This window comes from Propithecus coquereli, unplaced genomic scaffold (assembly GCF_000956105.1).
Source record: "Propithecus coquereli isolate 6110/MARCELLA unplaced genomic scaffold, Pcoq_1.0 Scaffold840, whole genome shotgun sequence".
Taxonomy (NCBI): Eukaryota; Metazoa; Chordata; class Mammalia; order Primates; family Indriidae; genus Propithecus; species Propithecus coquereli.
In genome coordinates this window covers 920,350-941,727 of record NW_012154619.1, presented here as the reverse complement: position 1 = coordinate 941,727, position 21,378 = coordinate 920,350, and the positions used below count along the sequence as shown (strand labels likewise).

Genomic DNA, 21,378 nt, shown 5'->3' with positions numbered 1-21,378 from the left:
CTCATAAATCCCGAGGACAAGCACCACGCCCCCTCCCTCCAGCCCTCCCGATGCGGGAAATCGCTGGGGACCACTGGGCCCGGCAGACCTCATGAGCACGGCGCACCCACCACCAAACTTTCACAGTGTTGGGGATACTGATGCCGCCCGGAGAGGTGTCAGAGGTCATAGTGGGGTGGGGTGAAGGGGGACCACAGCCCTGGCTTCCTCACCCCTGCTTGGATCCAGAACCCGGCCTAAGTTAGGGCAGAGATGAGTCGGGCTAAGAAAACCGAGTCCTGCTGAGCTCTGCAGCCACTTGTGGTCTGACCCCTAGTGCTGGGTTGGGGGCGGGGTTCCAGGAGGCTTCCCAAAAGAGGAGCAGGGGCTCTAGCAGGCCTGGAAGGGGTCTGAGACGGGGGGAGGGAGGGCATCAGTGTGAACAGAGGTGTGGAAGGGGCCACTTAGGGAAAGACCTATTCCTTGCTCCTGGGGAGAGCTGGGGAAGTCCCTTGAGTGCCTTCTTCCCTCCTCTCCTCCTTGCCTTCAGCCCCCACAGGGGGTTAGGCCAGCTTCTTCCTGCCCCCACCTCCAGCAGTTCTGTGGTCTGCCATGGTCTCCCTGCTAGCTGGGACTTCCTCCATCTGTTGTCCTCCCCCTCCCCCACACATACTGACCTTTGACCTTTGTAGAGAGCCCTTTAACCTTTCCTCCATTTCACATCTCTCATTTCCCAGGAAGCAGGGCGGCCAGGGTTTTTATCCCCTTATTATGGATGGAAAGGGTGGGGTCTCGAGGGTTGAAGGTGGAGACTGGCCCAGAGCCCTCACCTGCTGCCCCAAGCCCTGCCTGCTGCCCTCCACTGGGCACTGAAACACAGTCAGCCCCTTCCCTGCCACACACATCCCCACTGAGGACCTGGCAAGCAAACACTTAATGAAAGCTTAGGCAGTGGTCCAGCCTTTGATTCGAGCTGCACACGGGCCTGAATACTTGGCTGGGAACCAGGACAACTATGAATGAGGCTGGGAAGGGTGGGGGGTGAGGGATTGACTGCCCACAGTGGGAGAGAGGGAGGCTCCACACCCTGGGCCGCCTGGCTGTGGCCCCCACCCTTCCCAGAGAGGGGAGAGCCTGGGGCACAGTGGACTAACCTGGTTCCGAGTGGGGGGCTGAGCTCCGCTGGTGGGCTGTCAGTGGCCAGAGAGGGTCCTCAGATGGGAAGTCCTGGGCAGGACAGTAGCTCTGATCCATCCTCAGGGACGAGGAAGTGAGGAGGGGATGGCTTCAGAGTGACTTGGACCCACAATGAGGAACTGATGGGAGATGTGGAAGTGGTGGTGGGGGTGGAGGGGGCGTGGTTGGCCAAGAACAGCTGTCACAGGGGACAGGAATGAGGGTCAGAGAGCACAGGTTCATCCTGGGTCCCTGAGGGCAGGAGGCTCTTGGGCCTTGGAGGAAGTTCTGACCAGATGATGAAGAGTGCTGGGGGTGGGATCCCAAAGAGGGACCCCTGGGTACACAAGCTCTAGACTGTTCAGGACAAAAACTGAGACAAAGCTAGCACAGGGGACCCTGGCCTGGTGGGCTGCAGCATAGGAACTGGGTTTGGAGCCAGCCTCGTAGGCCACCTGGATGCTGGGGTAATACCAACCAATACAGACCAAGAGGAAGCGCTCCTCCATCTGGGGGTGAGGGGACCTCCACGAGTGGGGATGGGCTGGGCGTGAGGCTGCCCGTGTAAGGCTGGCGCTCAGGGGGCTTGGTGGGCATGGGCTCCGCAAGCCTGGCAAGCAGGGGCCCAAGGGAAAGGGGCACACTTCAGACACGGCTCCAGGGCACCCAGGAAGGGAAGCAGGGGTTCCCCAGGAACTGACGTGGCTCCCCCAAGATGCGTCATATGCCCAACCACAGCATGACGGGTGGCTTTTGAGAAAAGCAATGGATTTCCCTTTTTGACGGGGCTGCTTGCTTGCTCAGGAAAACTCAAGACACTGTGGGTCTGGGTTTCAGCAAAGCTCTGGATCCACTCAGGGAAAATTCCTGGGAACAGGAAGCGCGGGAGAGATGTCCTGTGTACCAGGGCCATGCCCCACATTAGCAGCCCAGCTGTGAGGTCAGCTCCTGCTCCCACGCTGGGGGGTGCTGCAGGCGTCTACCAGCCCCCAGTACCCGCAGTGTCCTGGAGCTCCAGGGCCATAGAGCACAGGGCACCAGTGTGGCTGCAACAGTGGTTTATTCTGAATGTGCAAAGCTGAGCATGCGAGTGCAAATCTAACTTAGGAAGACCTGCCAGTGGCCCTGAGAGGTGGCTGTGCTAGGGTGGCCCACGGCCAGTTCTGGTTGGCCCAGAAGTGCTCGGGCCCCTCAGCCCAATCCTTGCGTCTGAAGAGCCTGGGGCACAGGGGGGCTCACTGGAGACTCTCCCTCACCTAGAAACCAGCATATCTTGCTAAAGAAAAAAAGCAGAAATCATGGGCTGGGGGCAGGAAGGGGTAATAGAAACTGTGCCACCTGCTGGGGCTCCTCCTCTTGGGGGCAGTGGGGGGGCAGTGAGCAGACTAGGTCTTGTCAAATCTTATGTCCTCTGGAGGGTATGGCTGATGACAAAGGCAGGCCAGGAGGACTCAAAGCCTACTGGCCTAGAAGGTAGGGCCTTCCACCTCTTGGCGGATGGGGCCAGGATCCTAGGGGAGCCCCAGGGGACCTGAGAGCCCTGCTGCAGACAGGCCCAGGGAATCCAAACCAGATTAACCATGGCCAGAATGGGTGGTAACTTGATCACTGTCACAGCAAGGGGGGGTGTGTGTCTCTGCCACCAGGGCTAGAGGTCAGGCTGTGGGCAGAGCCCAGGCTGGTCACCAGCCTGAGGTGGGGACCAAGGGGGCCCCTTTGGCTCGGCCTGGGGGCTATCTGGAACTAGGGGCCCTGATGTGGTTGACACATTCTTTCAGGGGGCCCACGGGGACCTGGGACTTCTGGCAGCTGTTGGGCAGAGGACAAGGGCAGTTTCTGTCAGGGGTCTTCAAGGGAGTCTAAGTCATTAGAAGCAACTGAGCAAGCAGGGGAGGGGCATGCAGCCGTCACTGTTGTGGGGGAGGCCCAGGCGTCACTGCCACAAGTCACCAGCTGCCGCCCCATTGTCATTCTCATGGAACTTGTGCAGGTGGTCGGCGAACCTGGGGGGCACAGAAACCTTTGCTGAGGGCGAGTGTAAAAAGGAAAGAAATGTGTATGGGGGGACGGACGTGTACTGTGTAACAGGGTGGGGTTGGAGAAGGGGGTACGGTAAGGGTAGGGGGAAGACCAGAATGGGGGGTATGGTGGGGGCTGAGGAGCAGGGGACATGATGGAGGGGCTGGGGGTGCCACAAGGTGGTACTGAGGGGCTTGGTGTGGGTGGGCCCAGGTGGGTATCCTCACTTCTTGGCACAGAAGGTGGTGCAGTCCCTCTCCATGCTCTCGCTCCACGCCAGCTTGTAGAGTACCTGGGTAGGCGGAGACACCGTGAGCTGTCCACCCTGCTCACTGCCACTCCTGCGGCCCACCTATGGGCCCTGGGACTGGCCTCTGGCGACATCAAGGTTCTCGTGGCCCAGTCCCCAGGGCGGTTGGGCCTTACAGACATTTCACAGATGGTCAGACAGGCCCAGACAAGGACATAACATCCCTAACACTGTGGGCGGACCCTTGGCAGGGCCAGGACCTGCTGGGCCCTGGGGTCAGAGCTGGAGCCCAGGCTAGCCCTGCTTCACTGGGTGTGGGGGTCCCTGAGGCGGGAGGCTTTCACAGACACAGCCCTCCCCTCTCCTCCCCACACTTGGCAGACATGGAGGCATCACCAGGCCTCTGCGTGTTCCCTGCCTCCAAACCACACATCCCCTGCAGTGAAGATGTCCCTTTTCTGTGCAGCCAGCCTGGCTGTGCCTCGGTGGAGCTCATTACCCTGCTCCCACCTGCCTTGCGGGCTCCCACTGCAAGCGAGCCTTCTCTCCACCAAGCCCTCCAGGACCAGGTCGCGGGGTATGGCCAGTCAGGCCTCCCCCACACAGTGCAGGGCCAGAGCCCTCATCCCCAGTGTGGGCCGAGGCCCTTGAAGGGGAGAGGAGTGGCCCAGGGCTGGGGTTTCAGCTTGGGGCAGGCCCAGGGGCCAGGCCACAGCAACAGGGTTCCTGCTGCCCTGGAGGTCAGGGGTCGGTGTTTGCAGTCCTGGCCCGCCGTCTCGACACTCACCAGGAAGACCAAGCAGTGCAGGAACAGCATGTAGAAGAAGCCAATGGTGCGGGCCATCTTGTTCGAGAGAACCAGGCGCCCCTGCGGAGCAGCAAGGGGTGGGGGGGGCTGGCCTCACCCACCCTGAAGGGCTGCCTCGGCTCCCCCAGAGAGAGCCCCAGGGCTGTGAGGGGCAGGCAGCTGGGGCGCCCCCTGCCCGCTTATAGGCGGGGAACTCCGGCTACAGGAATTCTGAGGAATGGCGCCCCCTGCAGCACAATTCCAGAACCTACTAGGAAGCCTGCTGCCGGAGTTGCTCTCTGGGAGGGGGAGAGACCCTGTCGCGGGTCACACAGCCACTCTTGGCAGGGCCTGTGAGGGGACATTGGGGTCCCTCGGGCTTCTCCAGCTTGGGTTGGAGGACAGGTGACAAGGTGCCCAGAGACAGAGGCTCAGGCCTATCCCAGGTGGCACAGGGAGGGACTCACCATGCTGAGTGTGGCCTTGTCCCAGGGGCTCAGGCTCAGGTACTTCCTCTGCCGCTCCTGAAGGCGGAAGGATGGTGATAAAAGCACCCCAAAGGACTCCTGGACTCCCGGCTGGGAGCAGAGAGGGGTCCTGCCCATCCACAGGCTGCCCTGCTTTGCTGTTCCCGCAGAATCCTGGGGCTGCCGGGCCTTGCTGGGTGCCCAGTCCCACTCAGCGTGACATTCTTGGCTCCCCTGACACTCGTGTGAGGCCCTCCTCCCCTCTGCCGCAGCCCATCCTGCCTGTGGGAAAGTTCTTCTGCAAGGGAGGGAAGCTGGGAGGGTCCCACCACCCATCCCTTGACATTGGGAGCTGAAACTGGGTCTTTGCCCGCCTGCTCTCCCAGATGCACCCCAGGTTAACCCGTTCACTGCCGTACACCCTTGGGTAGCCACGAGTAGGCGCTCCTGGATGGGAGCTGTGAGTGAACAGGTGAGGGCAGGCGGAGTGGAGAACAGGGAGGCCAGATGCCAAATGTCAGAGGCCAGGTGAGAGCAGGGGTCTCACGGGCTTCCCTGGGCCTGCCCAACCCCCGTCAGGCTGGGCTCACAGACCCGCTTGCTGAAGGAGGAGAAGGGGTCCAGGCGCTCCTCGTACTGGGACGAGTACCGCAGCTCCGTGTCATCGCTGCCGCTGCCCTGCACAGAGAGGGAAGGAGAGAGACCCGGTTGGTTACCCAGGGCCCAGCAGAAGGCCCAGCGTGGGGGAAGGCAGGCTGAGGGACTCACGGCACAACCTCGGTTTACTCATCTGCAAAAGGGAGGTGGGGAGGAAGTACCAGATCCCACAGCTGGGAGAGGCTGCCAGGGTGACAACATGAATGCGACTGGTGCCTGGTGTCCCAGGGGCATCAAGTTCTTCCACCAGGGTTGGGGCCACAGCGCCCCTGGGCACATTCGGGGAACTAAGGCCCTAACAGGGGCTGTAAGGTACAAGAAAGACAGGGCTGGGCACCAGTGCAGGCAGCTATGGTGGTGGACAGGCACTGGGGACAGGAGAGGCACCCCCCCCCCAGGTGGCCACCTGGAGTGGCACCAATTTGCAGAGTCTGGGCGCCCTCTGGTGGCCTAGGTGCCGCACTGAAGGGTGTGGAAGGGGCTCCTGGCCCCGTGGCTCTGCCCTGGAGGACCTGCCAGGAGAGTGGGCTCCCTGCCCTCCTACCGCCCACCCTGTCTCCCTTCAGTTCCAGAAAGGGTGTCCTTGCACAAGGTGGTCCTGGGGGCTGAGGGAAGCTGCAGACAGGCCTCCTTGGCCCAGAACACAGTGGGTAAGTTTCTGCTCTAGTCTCTTGATCGGTTTTTGGGGCATTAGACAAAATTCTGTTTTTTATAATTTTTTGGATACCGATTCCCCAGAGACTGTGCTGCACGCTCAACACTCAGATCCTGGGGTCAGCTAGTGGGTCACCCCCATTTCATGGAGGGGCTGCTCCCGCTCGTGGGCCTAGGGGTCTATGGCCCCCGCCTCTTGCTGTACCTTGCACCTCCTGGCTGGTTCTGGCTTCACTCTGGCAGCTTCTCCCAGCTTAGGGAGGACAGCTGGGGGTGGGGGTCATAGACCCCCAGGTGACGGCTAGGGGGTTGGATGGGCCTCTGGGTGTCTGGTGCTACCCAGCAGGTCATGGCCCCCAATGCTCCTGCCTCGAGTGCCCTGACCAGCCTCTCTCTGCCTGGTCCACCCGGGGTTGACACTGGGGAGGGCGCTCACCCGGCCAGGGTAGCTCTGCAGGAATTTGATCTTCTCAAAGAGCTTGATGTTGTCGGCTCGCAGGCTGTCCAGCTCGCTCTGCAGGGCCTGGAGTGTGTGCTGGGCCAAGCGGTTCTCCTGTGGGGGGCGGGCAGGGGGCAGGGGTTGGGGAGAGGCTTCCACGCCGCACAGGTACTGCTTTGTCTGCCTGGAGCCCCTCCTGTGCCCACGGCCTCCTCCTTGCCCTGCCAGATTCTGCTCACAGCTGCCCCCTCTGGGAAGTCCCCCTTCCCCTCCTGTGGCCCCACCGCAGGCAGAAGTCACAGTTCCTGGTTCAGCCTTCTTCATATTTTGTTTGTTTTGGTACTGTCAACCTTTTAAAAAATTATTATTGAGGTATAACCCATATATAACATAAACATCACCATTTTAAAGTGTACAATTCAGTCATTTTTAGTGTTGTCACAATGTTATGCAACCATCCCCACAAACTAATTCCGGAACATTTTTATCACCCTAATATGAAACCCCAAACCTGCCGGCAGTCACTCCCCATTGCCTGGCAACCACGAGTCTACCTTCTGTCTCTATGGATTTGCCTATTCTGGACATTTCGCATACATGGAATCACACACTACGTGGTTTCAATGTTTACCAATCTCGGGGCAAGGTGAAACGCGATCTCGTTTTGCAATTGATTCAAATGCTCGAATAGGTGTTTCCTTCACGCTACTCAAAATTCAAGTAGTACAGAAAAAGTGCACGGGAGTATGGCAGTTTACCCCTAAATGAAACACAGAATTACCACATGATCCAGCAATCCCGCTTCTGGGTATCCATCCAAAAGAACTGAAAGCAGGGTCACGAAGAAATATTTGTACCCCGACGTTCACAGCAGGATTATTCACATTAGCTACGATGTGGAAGCAACCCCAGTGTCCATGGACAAGTGAGCGGGTAAACAAAGTGTGTAGATACACACACAATAGAATGTTACTCAGCCTCAACAAGCAGGGACATTCTGACACGTGCTACGACGTGGATGACCCCCGGGAATCATCATGCTAACTGAAATAAGCCAGTCACAAAGACAAATACTGTGTGAGTCCACTCATGTGAAGTACTTAAAGTAGTCTAATTCATAGAGACAGAAAGAATGGGCGTTGCCAGGGGTTTTGGGGAGGAATTGGGAATTGTTGCTTAATGGGTCTAGAGTTTCAGTTTTGCAAGAGGAGAGGAGTCCTGGGGATGGATGGTGGTGATGACTGCGAACAATGCGATGGACTTATATGACCGCTGTGTGGTTAAGGACGGCCGAAGATGGTAACGATGGCAAATTTTATGTTACGTTTGTTTATCTTACCACGATTTTAAAACAAGTACTTGGTAAAAAGTCTAGATTTTTAAGGCAAAAAAAAATTTTTTTCCCCTACTTAATCTATCTTGAAGGGTTTCTTTTAAGGGCTGCATAGTATTCCACAATGTGGCTGTCCCCAGGAGGGGTGTTTCCTGTCCACTGCCCACACAGGCAGCCCCAAGGGGGACAGTCCTATTGGTTCTTCTTGCTCCGGAACCCAGGTCACAGAGGGTCCCAGTGGATCTGACCCACCCTGTCACTGCACTGTCCTGGACCCGGCCTGTGACTCCTTGAGGAGTGAAAACTCCCTGGCTCTGTTCCCACCGGGAGAGCAGCTGGGGGTGGGGGCCTGGGCTGGCTCTGAATGATTGAGGAGGCGGGGTCTGCAGAGTCCCCAAAGGCAGGATAGAGCCACCTCCAGGTGCTCCTGGGGTCTGTCACCTGGGCACTCTGCACTTCTGGATCCAGTGTCCACGCCCTCTGGGCACGGCCTGGCCTTGGCCTTGGCGTCCCTGACACCCCTGATGGCTGCTCCTTTCGCTCTCCGCTCCCAACCCTCTAGCTTCCATCCCCTGTTGCATCCTCTTCCGGGGACCACATCCATCCTGCTGGCGCTGCAGCTGCCATCCATGTGTCAATAGTGCTCAAATGGCGGCACCCCCTCTGCGGTCTACAGGTGCCTCACCGGTGTCAAACGTCGACTGAACTGGTCATCTGCAAAGACCGGCCCCTTTTTCATGGTGCGCCTCTAGGGAGGTCACCAGCAGGCGCTCAGCAGCCAGTAGCCTCTATGTGCTCCTCCCGCTCCCTGACCGCGCAGAGCTCTCCTGATATCCTTGTGCTGTTCATCTTTCTAGGGCTTCACAGACCGTCCTTTCTCCAGTCCCCCCCCACCCCACTTCTCCACTCTGCCACCCAATTTAGACGTTCCTCCCTGCACGATGGTAACCACTCCCTGGTCCTCTCCCTGGGCTAGCCTTCTCTCTTAAGCTGGCTGCCCAAGTGACCCTTCCTACCCTGCATTCTTGCAGCGTCACTGCCCTGCTTAAATCCTTCTTTGGTGCCCCTGCCTGCAGGGGAAAGCCCACACCCTCCAGCCTGGTGGGATGGCACAGGATGGCATTTGCCTGGAGATTCTGTGTCTTGTTTCCTACGACTCCTTCCTGCAGCCCTGGAATGACCTGCACTCCCTTCTGGCTCATCGGCTGGTCTTCTCTACCTTGAGTGTCTGATTCTTCTTTCAAAGCCCAGCATGGCACAACCTCCTCCAGGAAGCCCTCCCTGACTGCACAGAACAAATCTCATCCCACGGCAGTATATGGTTTGTGCCATTCACACATCTTTGTTCCCCAAGCCTGTGTCTTTCCCCATTGTGTCCTCAGGTGCAAGGGGCTTCGGGAAGACAAGGACATGACTCACAGCCTCCAGCTCCTGGTTCCGGGCACGGAAGCGCTCCCTCTGGCTAGAGATGATGGAAAGCAGCGAATCCACCTGGCCTTCTGGGAGGGCGCCACTGGTTGGGGCCGTGGGTCCTAGCAGGTAGAGGAAAGTGGCTTGAAGTGGCAGGAGGCAGAGCCTAGCAGGGGGCCCTTGGGTTGGGTGGCCCCAGCCTTGAGGGATTTCTGGCCAAGTGCCATGGGGTAGAGGCCACGTGGTGTCTGACCACCTGGTGCTGAGCAGCTCAGGGAAGAGGAGAGGACAATCAGGGTAACCTGGGAGGGGTGAGGATGGGCTGGGTGGGCTGACCTGACCTTACAGTTGGGGCCTGGGGAGGGCCCAGCTCTCCCATTTGTACTATCAGAGGGCCAGGCCCAGGGCTCCTGTCCTCATCCCTCTATCCTCAGATCTGTGACCCTATAGCTGTCAGCCTACACCCCCAGACTCTGGGGAAGCAGAGGGACACGGAGGGAACTGGGAGCCATGGGCACTTTCCCCACCCCATATCCTGGCCACACAGCCTCGGGTGGTGGCCATAGTCCCTGAGGAGGCCCCTTCCCCTCCGGCACTGTGTGGCAGTCTGGCTGCACTTCCGCACCAGGCCTCAGCTCACCACCTCCCAGCAGCCTTTTTAAAAACTTTATTTTATTTTAATTAATTAAATTAATTTTTAAATTAAATTTATTTACAGGCAAGACCCCTGTCACCCAGGCTGTAGTGCAGTGGCTATTCACAGGCATGATCATGGCACACTGCACCCTTGAACTCATGGGCTCAAGTGAGCCTCCCCTCTCAGCCTCCCGAGTAGCTGGGACTACGGGTATATGCCATCATGCTCAGCTAATTTTAAAAATTTTTCTTAGAAATAACAGGGTCTCTCACTATGTTACCCAGGCTGGTCTTGAACTCCTGGACTCAAGTGATCTTCCTTTCTTAGCCTCCCAAGTTGCTGGGAGTACAGGTGTGAGCCACCAAGCCTGGCTGCCACTTGCCAGCCTTTAATTGGCCACTGGCAGGGGGTCAGCCCCCAAGGTGGGGGGTATTGGGATTGGGCTACAGCTCAGAGGGGCACCTTTTGAAGATTGCTGCTGCATTGCTGCAGTGAGGGGCCCTGGCTTTCTCTGAGGGAGGGACTGCTCTTTGGGGATCTGGGCTCTTGAACTACACCACCTGTTCCCTCTTCCCCTCCCGACCCTGCCCCTCACCATAGAATAGGGCGGTGGCCTCTTTGATGGGCTCCGGGATCTTCTCCAGGCCGTGCTCGGCAGCACCCTGCGGGTGAGAGGAAGCAATGGGGGCTGGTGCCTCCACACAGTGGGCATGGAATACGCCTTTCAGGGAGGCCATGCAGAATGGCAGGGGGCAGGTGGGTGGCAGGAGCAGGTGGAGCTCTTTGGCAGTGGGGTCTCGATCTGATGCCCGAGTGGGCTGCCAAAGGAGAGAAGGCTGGGTGTGAGTCACTCCTGAGGCCAGAGCTCAGCAGCAGGGCTGTCCTCTGCCACTGCACCTGACAGGCATCAGATGCCTGGGCGACCCTGACCTGCAGCCAGCCTGCTGTGTGACCTGGGGACCCCGCTTCTCTCCCTGAGCCCAGTTCCTCATCTATAGAATGAGAAGTGGGTGAGGTGATGCCCCTGAGGGCCCTTTAGCCGTGGCCTGGGTGTGGAATCCTGGCCTTGCGCCTGCCCAGAGCTCTCAGGGCAGAGGTGCCAGCCTGTACCTGGACACAGGCTGCTTTGTGCCAGCTTGAGGAAGCCCTGTGGCCTATGCCAGGTGGCCCTGGCACCCCAAATTGGGCGGAAGGTGGCCTGCATAGAGTGAGTAGGCAAAACCCAGTGGTTGTGGGTGACAGCCCTTCTGGGTCTTGGCAAGAGGCAAGCTGACCCCAGCTGCCTGAGACATGCTGGCTTGCCTGGTAAGTCGGGGTTTGCTGAGACTGAAAGGATGCTGGGCAGGTGGCGGGGCCCAAGGGGGCGGGGTGGGCTCACCTCGGCATCAGGCCGCTGGATGGACTGGATGGTGCTGAGGTCCTGCTCCAAGCGGGCGATCAGCTCCCTCTGCTCAGCTGCTGTGGCCACAGCCTCGGTGACGTGGACCTGCAGCTCCGCACAGCGCCCTATGGCCAAAGGAAGATGTGGCTGTCAGAGGGAGCCTGGTGGGACCCGTGGTGCCTTCCCCCTCTGCCTCTCAGACCCACGGTCTGGAAGCAGGACCATGGGGTGCCATGGGAGCACTGGCTGTTCCCTCCCCACCTGCCACTGCCTGGAAGACCCTGTTAGACCCAGTCGTCATGCTCTCAGAGGCACTCCTGGGCCAGGCACTCTCGGCATTCAGGAAATCTCCTGGGTCGAGGAAGGAGCTCGGGGCGGGGATCAGGAGAGACAGGTGCACCTGGCTCTGTCCGTGACCAGCTGGGTGACTGTGGCAGCCCCTTGCCCTCTGCAGGTTTCCCTTTGCCTCCGTCACGCAAGGCAAGGAGCCCCACGCTTCTTCCAGGGCTGATGCCCTGGGATAGTGTCCAGAGGGAGGCTGGGGGCAGGAGAAGAGAGAAAGGCATGGGAGGTGCAGTGGGCCACCCCTGGGCTGGCAGCAGAACTGCTGGGTCCAGCCATAGTAGTGGAGACGGTGGCAGGGGTTGGGGTGGGGTGGCCCCCAGGAGTCCCCTGACTCACAGCTCTGTCCCCCATCCAAGTGTCCAGGTCGTCTTTGCAATAAGGCAAATCCAAATGGATTCCATTTGGAGACTTCCCTGCCCTGTAGTGGGTGGCAGGTGTGGGGGGGGTTCTCTAAGCCCAGGCCTTTGGGTGCCTTCCACAGCCATCGCCAGGGAGAACAACAGCGGCCTGGGAGCCGGGCAGCCCCAAGGGTGAGGTCTGGCTCGACTTCTGGTGGACTGTGTGGCTCTGGGCAGGTTGATCACTCTTGCTGGCCCCCTCTTTGTAAAATGGTGACAAAAAGCCTTGCTCAGGGTGAGCTGTTGGGACTGCAGAAAGGACAACCGAAGCCCAGGCAAGGCAGACTGCACAGCCACCAGGGGGCGCTGTGGCCTCAGAAATGCCCAGAGGCTCTAGGCTGTGGACAGTGCCAGGGACATGGCCGTTGTGCCCTCCTCAGCCGACTTGCCCCTCACCCCATGGTCTGCTGGCCAGTTGCCCAGCTGGCCCTGGCCAGGCTTGGCACCCTGAGCCAGGGTGGGGCAGCCCCGCTTACCCCCACCTGCTCCATCTCCTGGGTGCCTGCTGCGCACCAAGCCCTTAGTTCAGTCAGAGAGGATGACCCCATTTTACAGACGGAGAACTGAAGCTTCCCGACCCAGGACCAAACCCAAGGGTGTCCGGCCCCAGCTCCATCTACGCCCATTCCTACACGAGAGTCTCCTCCTCCCTGAATGCATTTCTTCCTTCAGATGTTCGCTGAGCTGCTCTACACTTGGCAGGTGGGTGGTGTTGTGGGAGCCAGGTGGGAAGTGGGGGAGGGGCTGGCCCCCAGGGCAGGGCCTGGCCATGGAGGGAGGACTGCAGAGCCAGGGCTGGGGTCTGGCCCTGGGTCACCTACAGGGGAGACCTCACTGTGGAGAGGCCCAGAGAGACCACAAATGCCATGACCCACTGGTCTGGGCATAGGGTCCTTGGGCCCAGGCTTGCAGGACAGGACGGCAGAGCTGGCCACACACGCTCAGGAGGGGATCTGGATGGAAGCTGTGGTGAGATGTAGGGAGAGGAAACCACCAGAAAGCTAATGGGACTTTGGGTGACATCAATGGAGGGAAAGGGCCTGGATTGAAGGAGGGGATGGGTGTCCACAGGAACAGCCACAGACAGGAACACATCCGAGAACAGTACCAGGACCGATCCCACAGGGTGGGGGTGAACAGACCTCTGGGACAAGTAGAGGGTGCTGGGCCCAGAGAAGGCTCAGGTGAGCAGAACCCCACCTCAGGGATGAGGACCCAGGGGACAGAGGGACAGGGCTGAGGTGGGAACCCATGGAGAGGTGGCTGCTGCCCAGCCAGAGTGAGCTTCGGCCCTGGAGGTGTGCACATGGCCTGAAGGTCAGATAAAATGCCGGCGAGGTGGTCCCTTGGACTGCCTGTTTTCTTTGCCACGAGTCTGTGGCCTCCCCAGTGTGGTCTTGGCCAGAGCCCATGGGCACAGGGAAGATGACAGGGTGCTTGGGCCTGCTGCTGTGGGGCTGGGCACATGGTGTCACGTGCACACATGTGACACTCTGTGCAGGTGCCAGGGCCCTGGGAACAAACTGTCCATCCCTAGGCTTCCCCAGCCTGGCTGGTGTCCAGCCACTCTGGCCAGGGCCAGTGTGTTAAGCTGGCCTGGGGGGCTAGCCACTGCCACTGCTGCAAATGTTCCTGGGCGCTAGGTCAGCCACTGAGGGGGTCTCAGGGTGCAGGGCTGAGTGGCTGGGGGAAGCCATCCTGAAGAGATAGCTTGGGGTGATACTAAGGGCTGGCAGGTTGTGTGGGCAGAAGTGGGGGACAGCTGTCTGTGTGACACAGAGCAGAAGCTGGGCACGGCAGGCAACGGAGGCCCCAGAGTGAGGCTGAAGTGAAGGCCCTGGGTGGGGCAGGGGCTGGACACTGTCCTGGAGCCCAGCTGGGTCCCAGCAGGGACCATCACTTCACACTGGGAGGGTGAGGAGGCCAGGAGACTGGCTGTGTGGGCTTCCTGGAGGGGGGGGCCTCAGTTACAGATCCTACTCAGAGAAGACATGGCCACACCTGCAGGGGAGGGGCCCCTGGCCTCCATCCCTGCCTCACTTTGCCTCATCTGCTGGAGTTGGGAACACGCAGACCAAGAAGTTGGGGTCACATCTCTTGGTGGCCACTTGGTGTCAAGGTCTGGAATCTTCTAGAACTGGGCTTGAATTCTGGCTCTGCCTTAGGAATTTCATGACCTTGGGCAAGTTCTTCAACCTGTGCAGCACAGGGCCCTGGGGCAAGGCAGTAGAAGGTACTGGTGAGAGTCATGGACCCCATCACCACACAAAACCCAGAGGGGAAGCCCAGACTGGATCTGGCCTCCTGAATGGGCAAGGGGCGGGTGGCAGCGTGGAGTGGCTCTGCTCAGCATGAAGTGGGACAGCTAAGGGGACATGTGTGGTGGGGCTGGACCCATGGGCTTGGGGCTCCAGATGCAGGCCAGGGAGACCCAGGCCCAGGTGAGGTGGTAGTGGATAGGGACACCTAGGGAGACTGCCACTGAGTGGCCAGAACCGCCTGTGGGGACCCTAAAAGGGGGTCTCACAAAGACCCTGAGAAGAGGTGGCAGGAAGCAGGGGAGAAACCAGGAGGACATGTGTTAATAATGGTGCGAGAGCCCCTGGGCAGGCCCAGGAGTGTGTGCTCAAGGGAGGGGACCCCGAGAAGCACAGAGCACATGGACTGGAGCAGGTGCAACTGGGAAAAAGCTGGTAGTGGGGGAAAGGCGGCGTTTAGAGGGTGATGGGGGCAGGGACGGAAAGGCGGTGGAGTGAGGAGGGCCTAAGACACCCCCTCCACTTAGGAAAGTCTGTGGGAGCTTCTGGGAGAATCTGGAAAGGTTCCCCAGAGCACGCACTGCTCAAGGGGAGATGAAATCAAAGCATTATCAAGTCAGGACTTCTGGAGGCTGCGCTGCACCACTCCAAACCCAGGCATGATTTCTGACTGCGGATGGGTTAAATCGCAATCGGAACCGGATGGCAAGGCCTAGGGGCATCGCACCTGCGGTTTTCCCAGAGGCGGTGGCCTGTCTTATTAAATCAGTCACCTGCAGGCCAGGTGGGAGCAGGGGACCATCAGCACCACCACCATTTCTCTGCTTGGAGGGTGCTGAGGGGAGCCAGGCTGCTCCCACACCTCCCCCTCCCTGCCTCTGCCCCTGTGTGTCCCCACAGATCGCCAGAGGTGACCCTGAGCCCTCCCCCTGCCTGCCAGGGCCGGCCCCTCACTCCTACACAAGGGCGGCCCCAGCCAATCGCCACACCCTATGGCAAGACCAGCTCTTGCTTCTCCTCTGCACAGCATGCAGGCGTGTTGCTCTCCGAGCAGGAACACGCACACACATGCACACACGCACACACGCACACGCCGCTTCTCCTGACCCCACCGCCCCCTCCAGTAAACCTCCTTGGAGGTGCCTGTTGTCAAGCGTCCGATTCCTCTCCTCCAACTCCCTCGGTCCTTCCCACCAGACTCTGACACCCCCATACCAACTGTCCTTGCCCAGGTCCCCAGTGACCTCCGCACATTATCACATTCTCATTTCTCAGCTCTCATCTCAGCTGCTGCGTCGGCAGCTGGTTTCCAGGTCACTGACCCTCTGGGCCTCCTCCCTGCCGGCCGCTCCTTCTGCGATTCCTCAGCTGGTTCCTCCCCCTCTTCGCCACCCACCCCCCAAGCTCTGGCCACTACTGCATGGGCTGTCCTGTGATGCCTCCATCCTTCCTCTCATCCACTCTGGCCACCTTGAACGCCACTGACAACCCTACAGTCCACACCGCTCCTGGGACTCCTCTGCTGGATGTCTAACTGGCGTTTCAACCTTAGCAGATCCGAATTTAAGCTTGGCCTCCTCCTCCCCAAGTCTACCTCCTCCAGGCATGACCCCCTGTTGCCCAGCCCCAGGAGGGGTGCCCTTGGACCTGGCCCAGCTCTCTGGGGAGGCCCAGCTAAACTTTGGGGGCTCAGACCAAACCCTGGGGGCAGCCTCGCTCTTCTCTCTCACGCCTTGCACTGAACCTGTCTTACGTCCTATTTTTGGCTCTCCCTTCAAAACACACCCAGAATCCAATCCCTTTTCACCACTGCCAGCTGCCTCTCACCTCCGTGATGGCAGCAGCCTCCTCGCTGGCCTCCCTCCTTCACCTGAGGTCTAGTCACCGAGCAGCAGCCAGAGAGAGCCTTTTAAAGAGCGACCTTGCGGAGGCCTGGTGTGCAGTGGCTGTAAACAGCAGCCTTCTCGGTAGTGCACATGGTCTGTTGTTTGTCCGCGTTGCCCTAAGGGACCTTGGAGACAGTCCTTTCCAATGGACATTCATGTCTCTGACCTTGTGCTGTCCCCAGTCTAGGCTCCTGGGTACCGCGTCTACCTGCACCAAGCTGCAAAACGAGGAGCATGTGATTGAGGCCCTATGCAAGGCCAAGTTCAAGATCCCTGGCTACCAGAAGATTCACATCTCAAAGCAGTGGGGCTTTACCAAGTTTAATGTGGATGAATCTGAAGACATGGTGGCTGAGAAGTGGTTCATCCCAGATGGTTGTGGGGTCAAATGCATCCCCACTTGTGGCCCCCTGGATAAGTAGCAGGCCCTGCACTTGTGAGTGCTTCCACTGTGTGGCCCCTTCTTACTCATGCCCCCTAATAAATCCTACTTCCTGTCTAAAAAAAAAAATAGTGAGACCAGACCATCCTCTGTTCATATCCTACAATGATCCACACATTGCTCAGAGTGGAGGCCGAAGCCCCATGGTGGCCCGAGAGGCACACATGCTCCCCCTCCCCCTCGTCTCCTTGACCTCATCGCCTCCTACTCTTGCCTGTGGTCACAGTGCTGCAGCCATGCTGGCTTCCAGGCACATTTGCACCACAGGACTTTTACACCTGCTGTCCCTGCTGCCTAGAATGTTCTTCCTGCAGACATCTGCACAGCTCATTCCCTCGCCTCTGTCAAGACTGTTCAGGTGTTAGCTTCTTAGGTAGGCTTACCCTGACCACCCAATTTAAAACTGTGATCCTTCCACTTGCTCTTCCAATCCTCCTTACCTTATTTTTCTTCCATAACATTTATCACCTTCTACACAACTATCTGAGTCACTTATTTATTATGTTTCCTGTCTGATTCTCCTCCCACTAGCAGGTAAGCTCCTTGTCTGTCCTGTTTATAACCCGAGCGCTAAGGCAGCAGCACCTGGTCAGCCCTCAGGATGTATTAGCTGACGGCTCAGTGGATTCTACCCAGCAGGGAAGCATTTGTCTCCTGCAGGTGGAAAGCTGCACAGGGATTCCCAGGGCTGCAGGGTCTCCCAGGTTGGGGCACAGGCAGCAAGAACCTGGCAAGGCCAGCTGGTCCTCTATGGGTCCTACCATCTATAACTGCTTAGGCCTCACGCAGACCCTTCCAGCCCCTGCCCTGGCATTGAGGCTGAAGCCCAAGGGTGACCCTACACCCACGCTCACGACTACATATTTGTTGGAGGGGCATGGGGGGCACTTCCCCGGCTGGGACCCCGTTACCCCAAGCATGGCTGCAGACATTCTCAAGGACATTGGAGTCCCAGATGTCCCAATATCAAGCCTCGCCCGGAGCAGCTGCCCTCCACCCTCCAGACCCGGCTTTGTTCTTATCACCGACGCAGTGGAGATGGCGTGAGAGGGCATCGCCCGCTCCCGCCTGCACTGTCCTTCCCCAGCGCAGCTGCGGTGGCTCCACACCGCTTCCTCGTCTCTGCACACACTGCCCTGGTGTGGCCTGCATCGCCTGCCTGGCAAATGCCTCTCCTTCCTTCAAGGCCACTGCCCCAGGAGGTTCTCCAGGCCTTCCCCAAGTCGGTGCTCAGTGACTACCCTACCAATACAAACGACAGGACCTGGGCCTGGGTGTTCTGCTTGTGAGCAACTCAAGGTCACTGGACACCCAGCCTGGAGCAGGTCCCCAGCACAGAGCAGCGAAGGAGCTCCAAGAGGGAGGCAGCCTTAGCGGGCTGGGTGTTGCTACCAAGTGTGTCCTTGCCCCCACCCTGGACCTCAGCTCTGCTGATGCTTGGGGCCAGGTTATTCTTTGCTGTGGGGGGCTGTCCCCTGCTGGTAGGAAGTTTAGCAGCATCCCTGGCCTCGACTCTCTAGGTGCCAGTAGCACCTTCCAGTTGTGACAACCAAAAAATGTCTCCAGACATTGCCAAGAGTCCTGAGGGGCAAAGTCACTCCCAGCTGCCCCAGAGACTCTCTTGGGGGCTCTAGTCTTCTTGTAATAGGGCAGGGGTGAGCTCCGACAGATGCTAAATCAGCTGGATCTCAAAGAGGAAACTGGCTACCATGGCAGGCGCAGCCCCCTGCCCACCAAAGTGAAGAGTAGGGAGGGTCCTCTCCTTAGCTGGTGGCTGAGTCCAGGGGTGGCAGCCTCAGCCACCAAGGAACCAGAAACGTGAGTTTCCTGACCTGGGCCAGGGTCCAGGGTCTTGGCCCAGAGCCTGCAGGAGCCTGAAGAGAGGGCTGTGGATGAGGACTCTGCTGCCCCACCTGAGTGCCAATCAGTCCCCTGTGGGTCTCACTGGGGTGACAGGCCTGGCAGCCGCCCATCCCCTGGTTTCAAGCAGGCTGAGTCAGAGACTGGCCAGGACTTGGGGACTCTTCCTGCTCTAGCACAAGGTGCAAACGACTTTGACCAGAGGCAGCTGCTCCAGCCACCAGCAGACCATAGAAATCACGCTCTTGCAGACAACCTCAATTCACGCTTACTTAGGTGCTGTGCGAACACTGGGTCCTCCCAGCAGCCCTGTGAGTCTGACATTTTATATCCCCTTTACAGAGACGGAAACAGAAGCACAAGGAAGTTCATTCACTCTTTCAGAGCAATTTCCTGAGTGTCGACTAAGACTTGCCCAAGGTCACTCGAAAGCAGGTAGGACACTGCTGGGACCCTAGTGCTGCGACATCTGACCACAGAGACGCCCGGTGCCTCCCTAAACAATGAGGGTGTCCTCAAACCCTGCTCCCAGGAGGCCCCACCACTGCCCCAAACAGAGCAGCCCTGCTACCACTTGTCCACAAACGATTTTGCTTGGGGGTGGAAATAAAGGCCCTTCCTACTGACATTCTGAGAGTCTGAGCTTAGAAAAGGCAGGAACTTTGGAAATTCCTGCCCAAGCCTGGGCCCAGACTGCATCTCCCACTTTTATTGAGGTAGGTCACCCCACTCTGAGTGAGTCAGAAGTGGACTGATGGCCCACTCGCCAGCCAGGAACCCGGCCAACATCACAACAGTTCTCGGGAGCTCTCCCAGTCGCCAGGTTGGCTCCCCACAAGCAGGCGCAGGCCTATGCTGCCTTCTGGGGACCAATCATGAGCTGAAGCAGAGACCAGCAAGCTGCGTGCCCCCCAAAGCTGGAATGCCAGGGCTATGAGAGACACGCAACACGCCCAGGGCAGACACTCGGAGGGCCTTTTAAACACAAGCAGATAGGACAGTTGCGGACGACTCATAGGTTCTGATATATTTTAAAGTCACATAGCATCATCCTGTACATGTACAACTGTTTCCTAAGAGCATCGATTAGGGCACACAATTTTGCTCAGACCCACTTACCCACAGGAAAGGGAGAAAGACCAGGCAAGGCGAGGCTGAGGGGGTTGCCTGGTGTGGGGGCATCACCCAGCTGCAGGAAGATCATAAGATCTTGCTCCCCTTTTCTGGTCCCAGAGCTGGCCCTGCAAAACCATGTGCAACTGCACTTTTGTGCAATTAAATCTCACTTTAAAGGCACCCTAGGAGACTTTTTGGGTCAAAAGACTTTGTGCTAAGTGAGTTGTGTTTTTTTTGTACATTTTATATTTTAATTTGGTTAACTCATCTTTAAAAAGTGGGGGCATACCTAAACTAGCCAACAGAAAAGTTAGCTGAATTAGATTAAGTTTGTCAAATGCCAGACTGGCAGAGCTCTTACAATTTTATGTGAATTTCTCCCATCTGAGGGGCTGGCATTTGGGGGCAACTCCCGCAACACCATGTCTCTGAGTGACTGGATGAGATGCGGGCCTGTGGGGAGGCTGCAGGAGCACTTGGCACCTGTGGGTATCTCCACCCCAGGCTCTGGGGTCTCCCGCTGGAGGGAGGATCAAAGGTGGCTTCATTCAGAGAGGGGCTCACACTTCAGTGGCGCATGCAGGAGCTTCGCATTCTGAAATTTCCAAATCAACGCACAACCAAGTAATGCTCCCGCCACCCCCCAAACCAGTCACACAACGGTAGACGACAATTCCTTTCCAACCCGGTAGATCTCACGACGAGAGACACCCTGAGTCACAAGCGTGCGCAGCAGCCCAGCAGCCGGCCCTGCAGAGCGCTGGAGAGGCCCCTTCTCAGCAGCCCTGTCATTCGAGAGACCCGCAAGCCACTGTCCCCTCCTTCCCCTTCCCACTCACTTGCCAGAGTTCACTGGTGCCCCCGGCTCATCCTTCACCTCAGGAGTTGGGGAGAGAAACCCCCACGAAGAAGGCGGAGGCCAGGGCCTGGCCACATGCGGGCCACTCGCAGAGGTACCTGGCCGTGGTCCTGGCTGCCCAAGCTCCACTTATGGGGCTGCCACCAGCAGCCCGGTACAGCACCCAGCACCATTGGCCACCACTTCTGGCCCTCACGACAAGCCTGTGACACAGGTGACAGTGTCTCCATTTTACAAACAAGGAAGCAGATGCCGGGGCGGGTAAGCGCTTGGTTCAAGGGTACATGAACAGTGAGGGTGACAACGGCAGGCCCCGATAGAGCACTTACTGTGCGCTGGGTGGAGAACTGAGAGTGGCGCCTGCCGGTGCCCCAGGACCTGTGCCTCCTACCCCAGGCTCCTGCCCGGAAGCCACTTGCTGGAGGAAGCTCAGGAAGGTGGAGGGACAGCTACCTCGGGTAGTGGCAATGCTCGAGGTGCCCTTTGGACCCCGCATGACAGTGTTTGCTGCTTTTCCTCAGGCCAGAGCCCTTTCAATAAACACAACCCACACATTCTTGTGTTTGTATAAAAGATATTTACTTCAATTATCACACCTAGGGTGCTAGTGAATAATAATAATACATGGTGTGAGTTTCATACAGTGATATTGCTTCTCCATATCATATAGGGACCGTTGTACAGTGCTGAGAACAAACATTGTATGGCTAACCAAAGACAGAAGGGACAGCGCCGAGCGGCCGACGGGTGCCTCCCCCACCCCCACGCCAGCCAGATCAACTTTGACTCTTAATGTTGAAAACAAATAGCAAGAAATAAAATGTTATCAGAGATGAGTCACAGCAACACAACAGAGGCTTCTCAAAGCTATTTGTACAAAAATGACGCCTTTTTTTTTTTTTTTTTTTTTTTGGTCAATTGGGGGGTCTCTGTGAGGATTTAAAAAAAAAATCTGTGATTGTGAGTATTAACAAATGAGCTCTAAAAACATCTAAGACTTAGTGCGTTACAGAAAATATAAAATA

The 21,378-nt window shown here is 58.1% G+C and overlaps 2 protein-coding genes across 4 annotated transcripts in view; both read right to left on the bottom strand.

The window, feature by feature from the left end:
* SH2B2 (SH2B adaptor protein 2) overlaps positions 1 to 1,331 on the bottom strand; it is a 23,604-nt gene extending 22,273 nt beyond the window's left edge. The window contains exon 1 of the mRNA XM_012663955.1: positions 1,134 to 1,331. Coding sequence (XP_012519409.1) covers positions 1,134 to 1,233 — 100 coding nt within the window. The 5' untranslated portion in view covers positions 1,234 to 1,331. The remainder of the gene's footprint in view (positions 1 to 1,133) is intronic.
* An 867-nt stretch (positions 1,332 to 2,198) lies between these two features.
* CUX1 (cut-like homeobox 1) overlaps positions 2,199 to 21,378 on the bottom strand; it is a 365,653-nt gene continuing 346,473 nt past the window's right edge. For 2 of the 3 annotated variants that reach the window (XM_012663953.1, XM_012663954.1), the window contains exons 15-23: positions 11,187 to 11,314; positions 10,404 to 10,470; positions 9,181 to 9,293; positions 6,426 to 6,542; positions 5,273 to 5,356; positions 4,679 to 4,735; positions 4,212 to 4,292; positions 3,402 to 3,466; positions 2,199 to 3,158 (exon numbers count right to left, since the gene is read on the bottom strand). In XM_012663953.1, coding sequence (XP_012519407.1) covers positions 3,089 to 3,158; positions 3,402 to 3,466; positions 4,212 to 4,292; positions 4,679 to 4,735; positions 5,273 to 5,356; positions 6,426 to 6,542; positions 9,181 to 9,293; positions 10,404 to 10,470; positions 11,187 to 11,314 — 782 coding nt within the window. In that variant the 3' untranslated portion in view covers positions 2,199 to 3,088. The remainder of the gene's footprint in view (positions 3,159 to 3,401; positions 3,467 to 4,211; positions 4,293 to 4,678; positions 4,736 to 5,272; positions 5,357 to 6,425; positions 6,543 to 9,180; positions 9,294 to 10,403; positions 10,471 to 11,186; positions 11,315 to 21,378) is intronic. The other variant, XM_012663951.1, reaches the window with a different exon arrangement.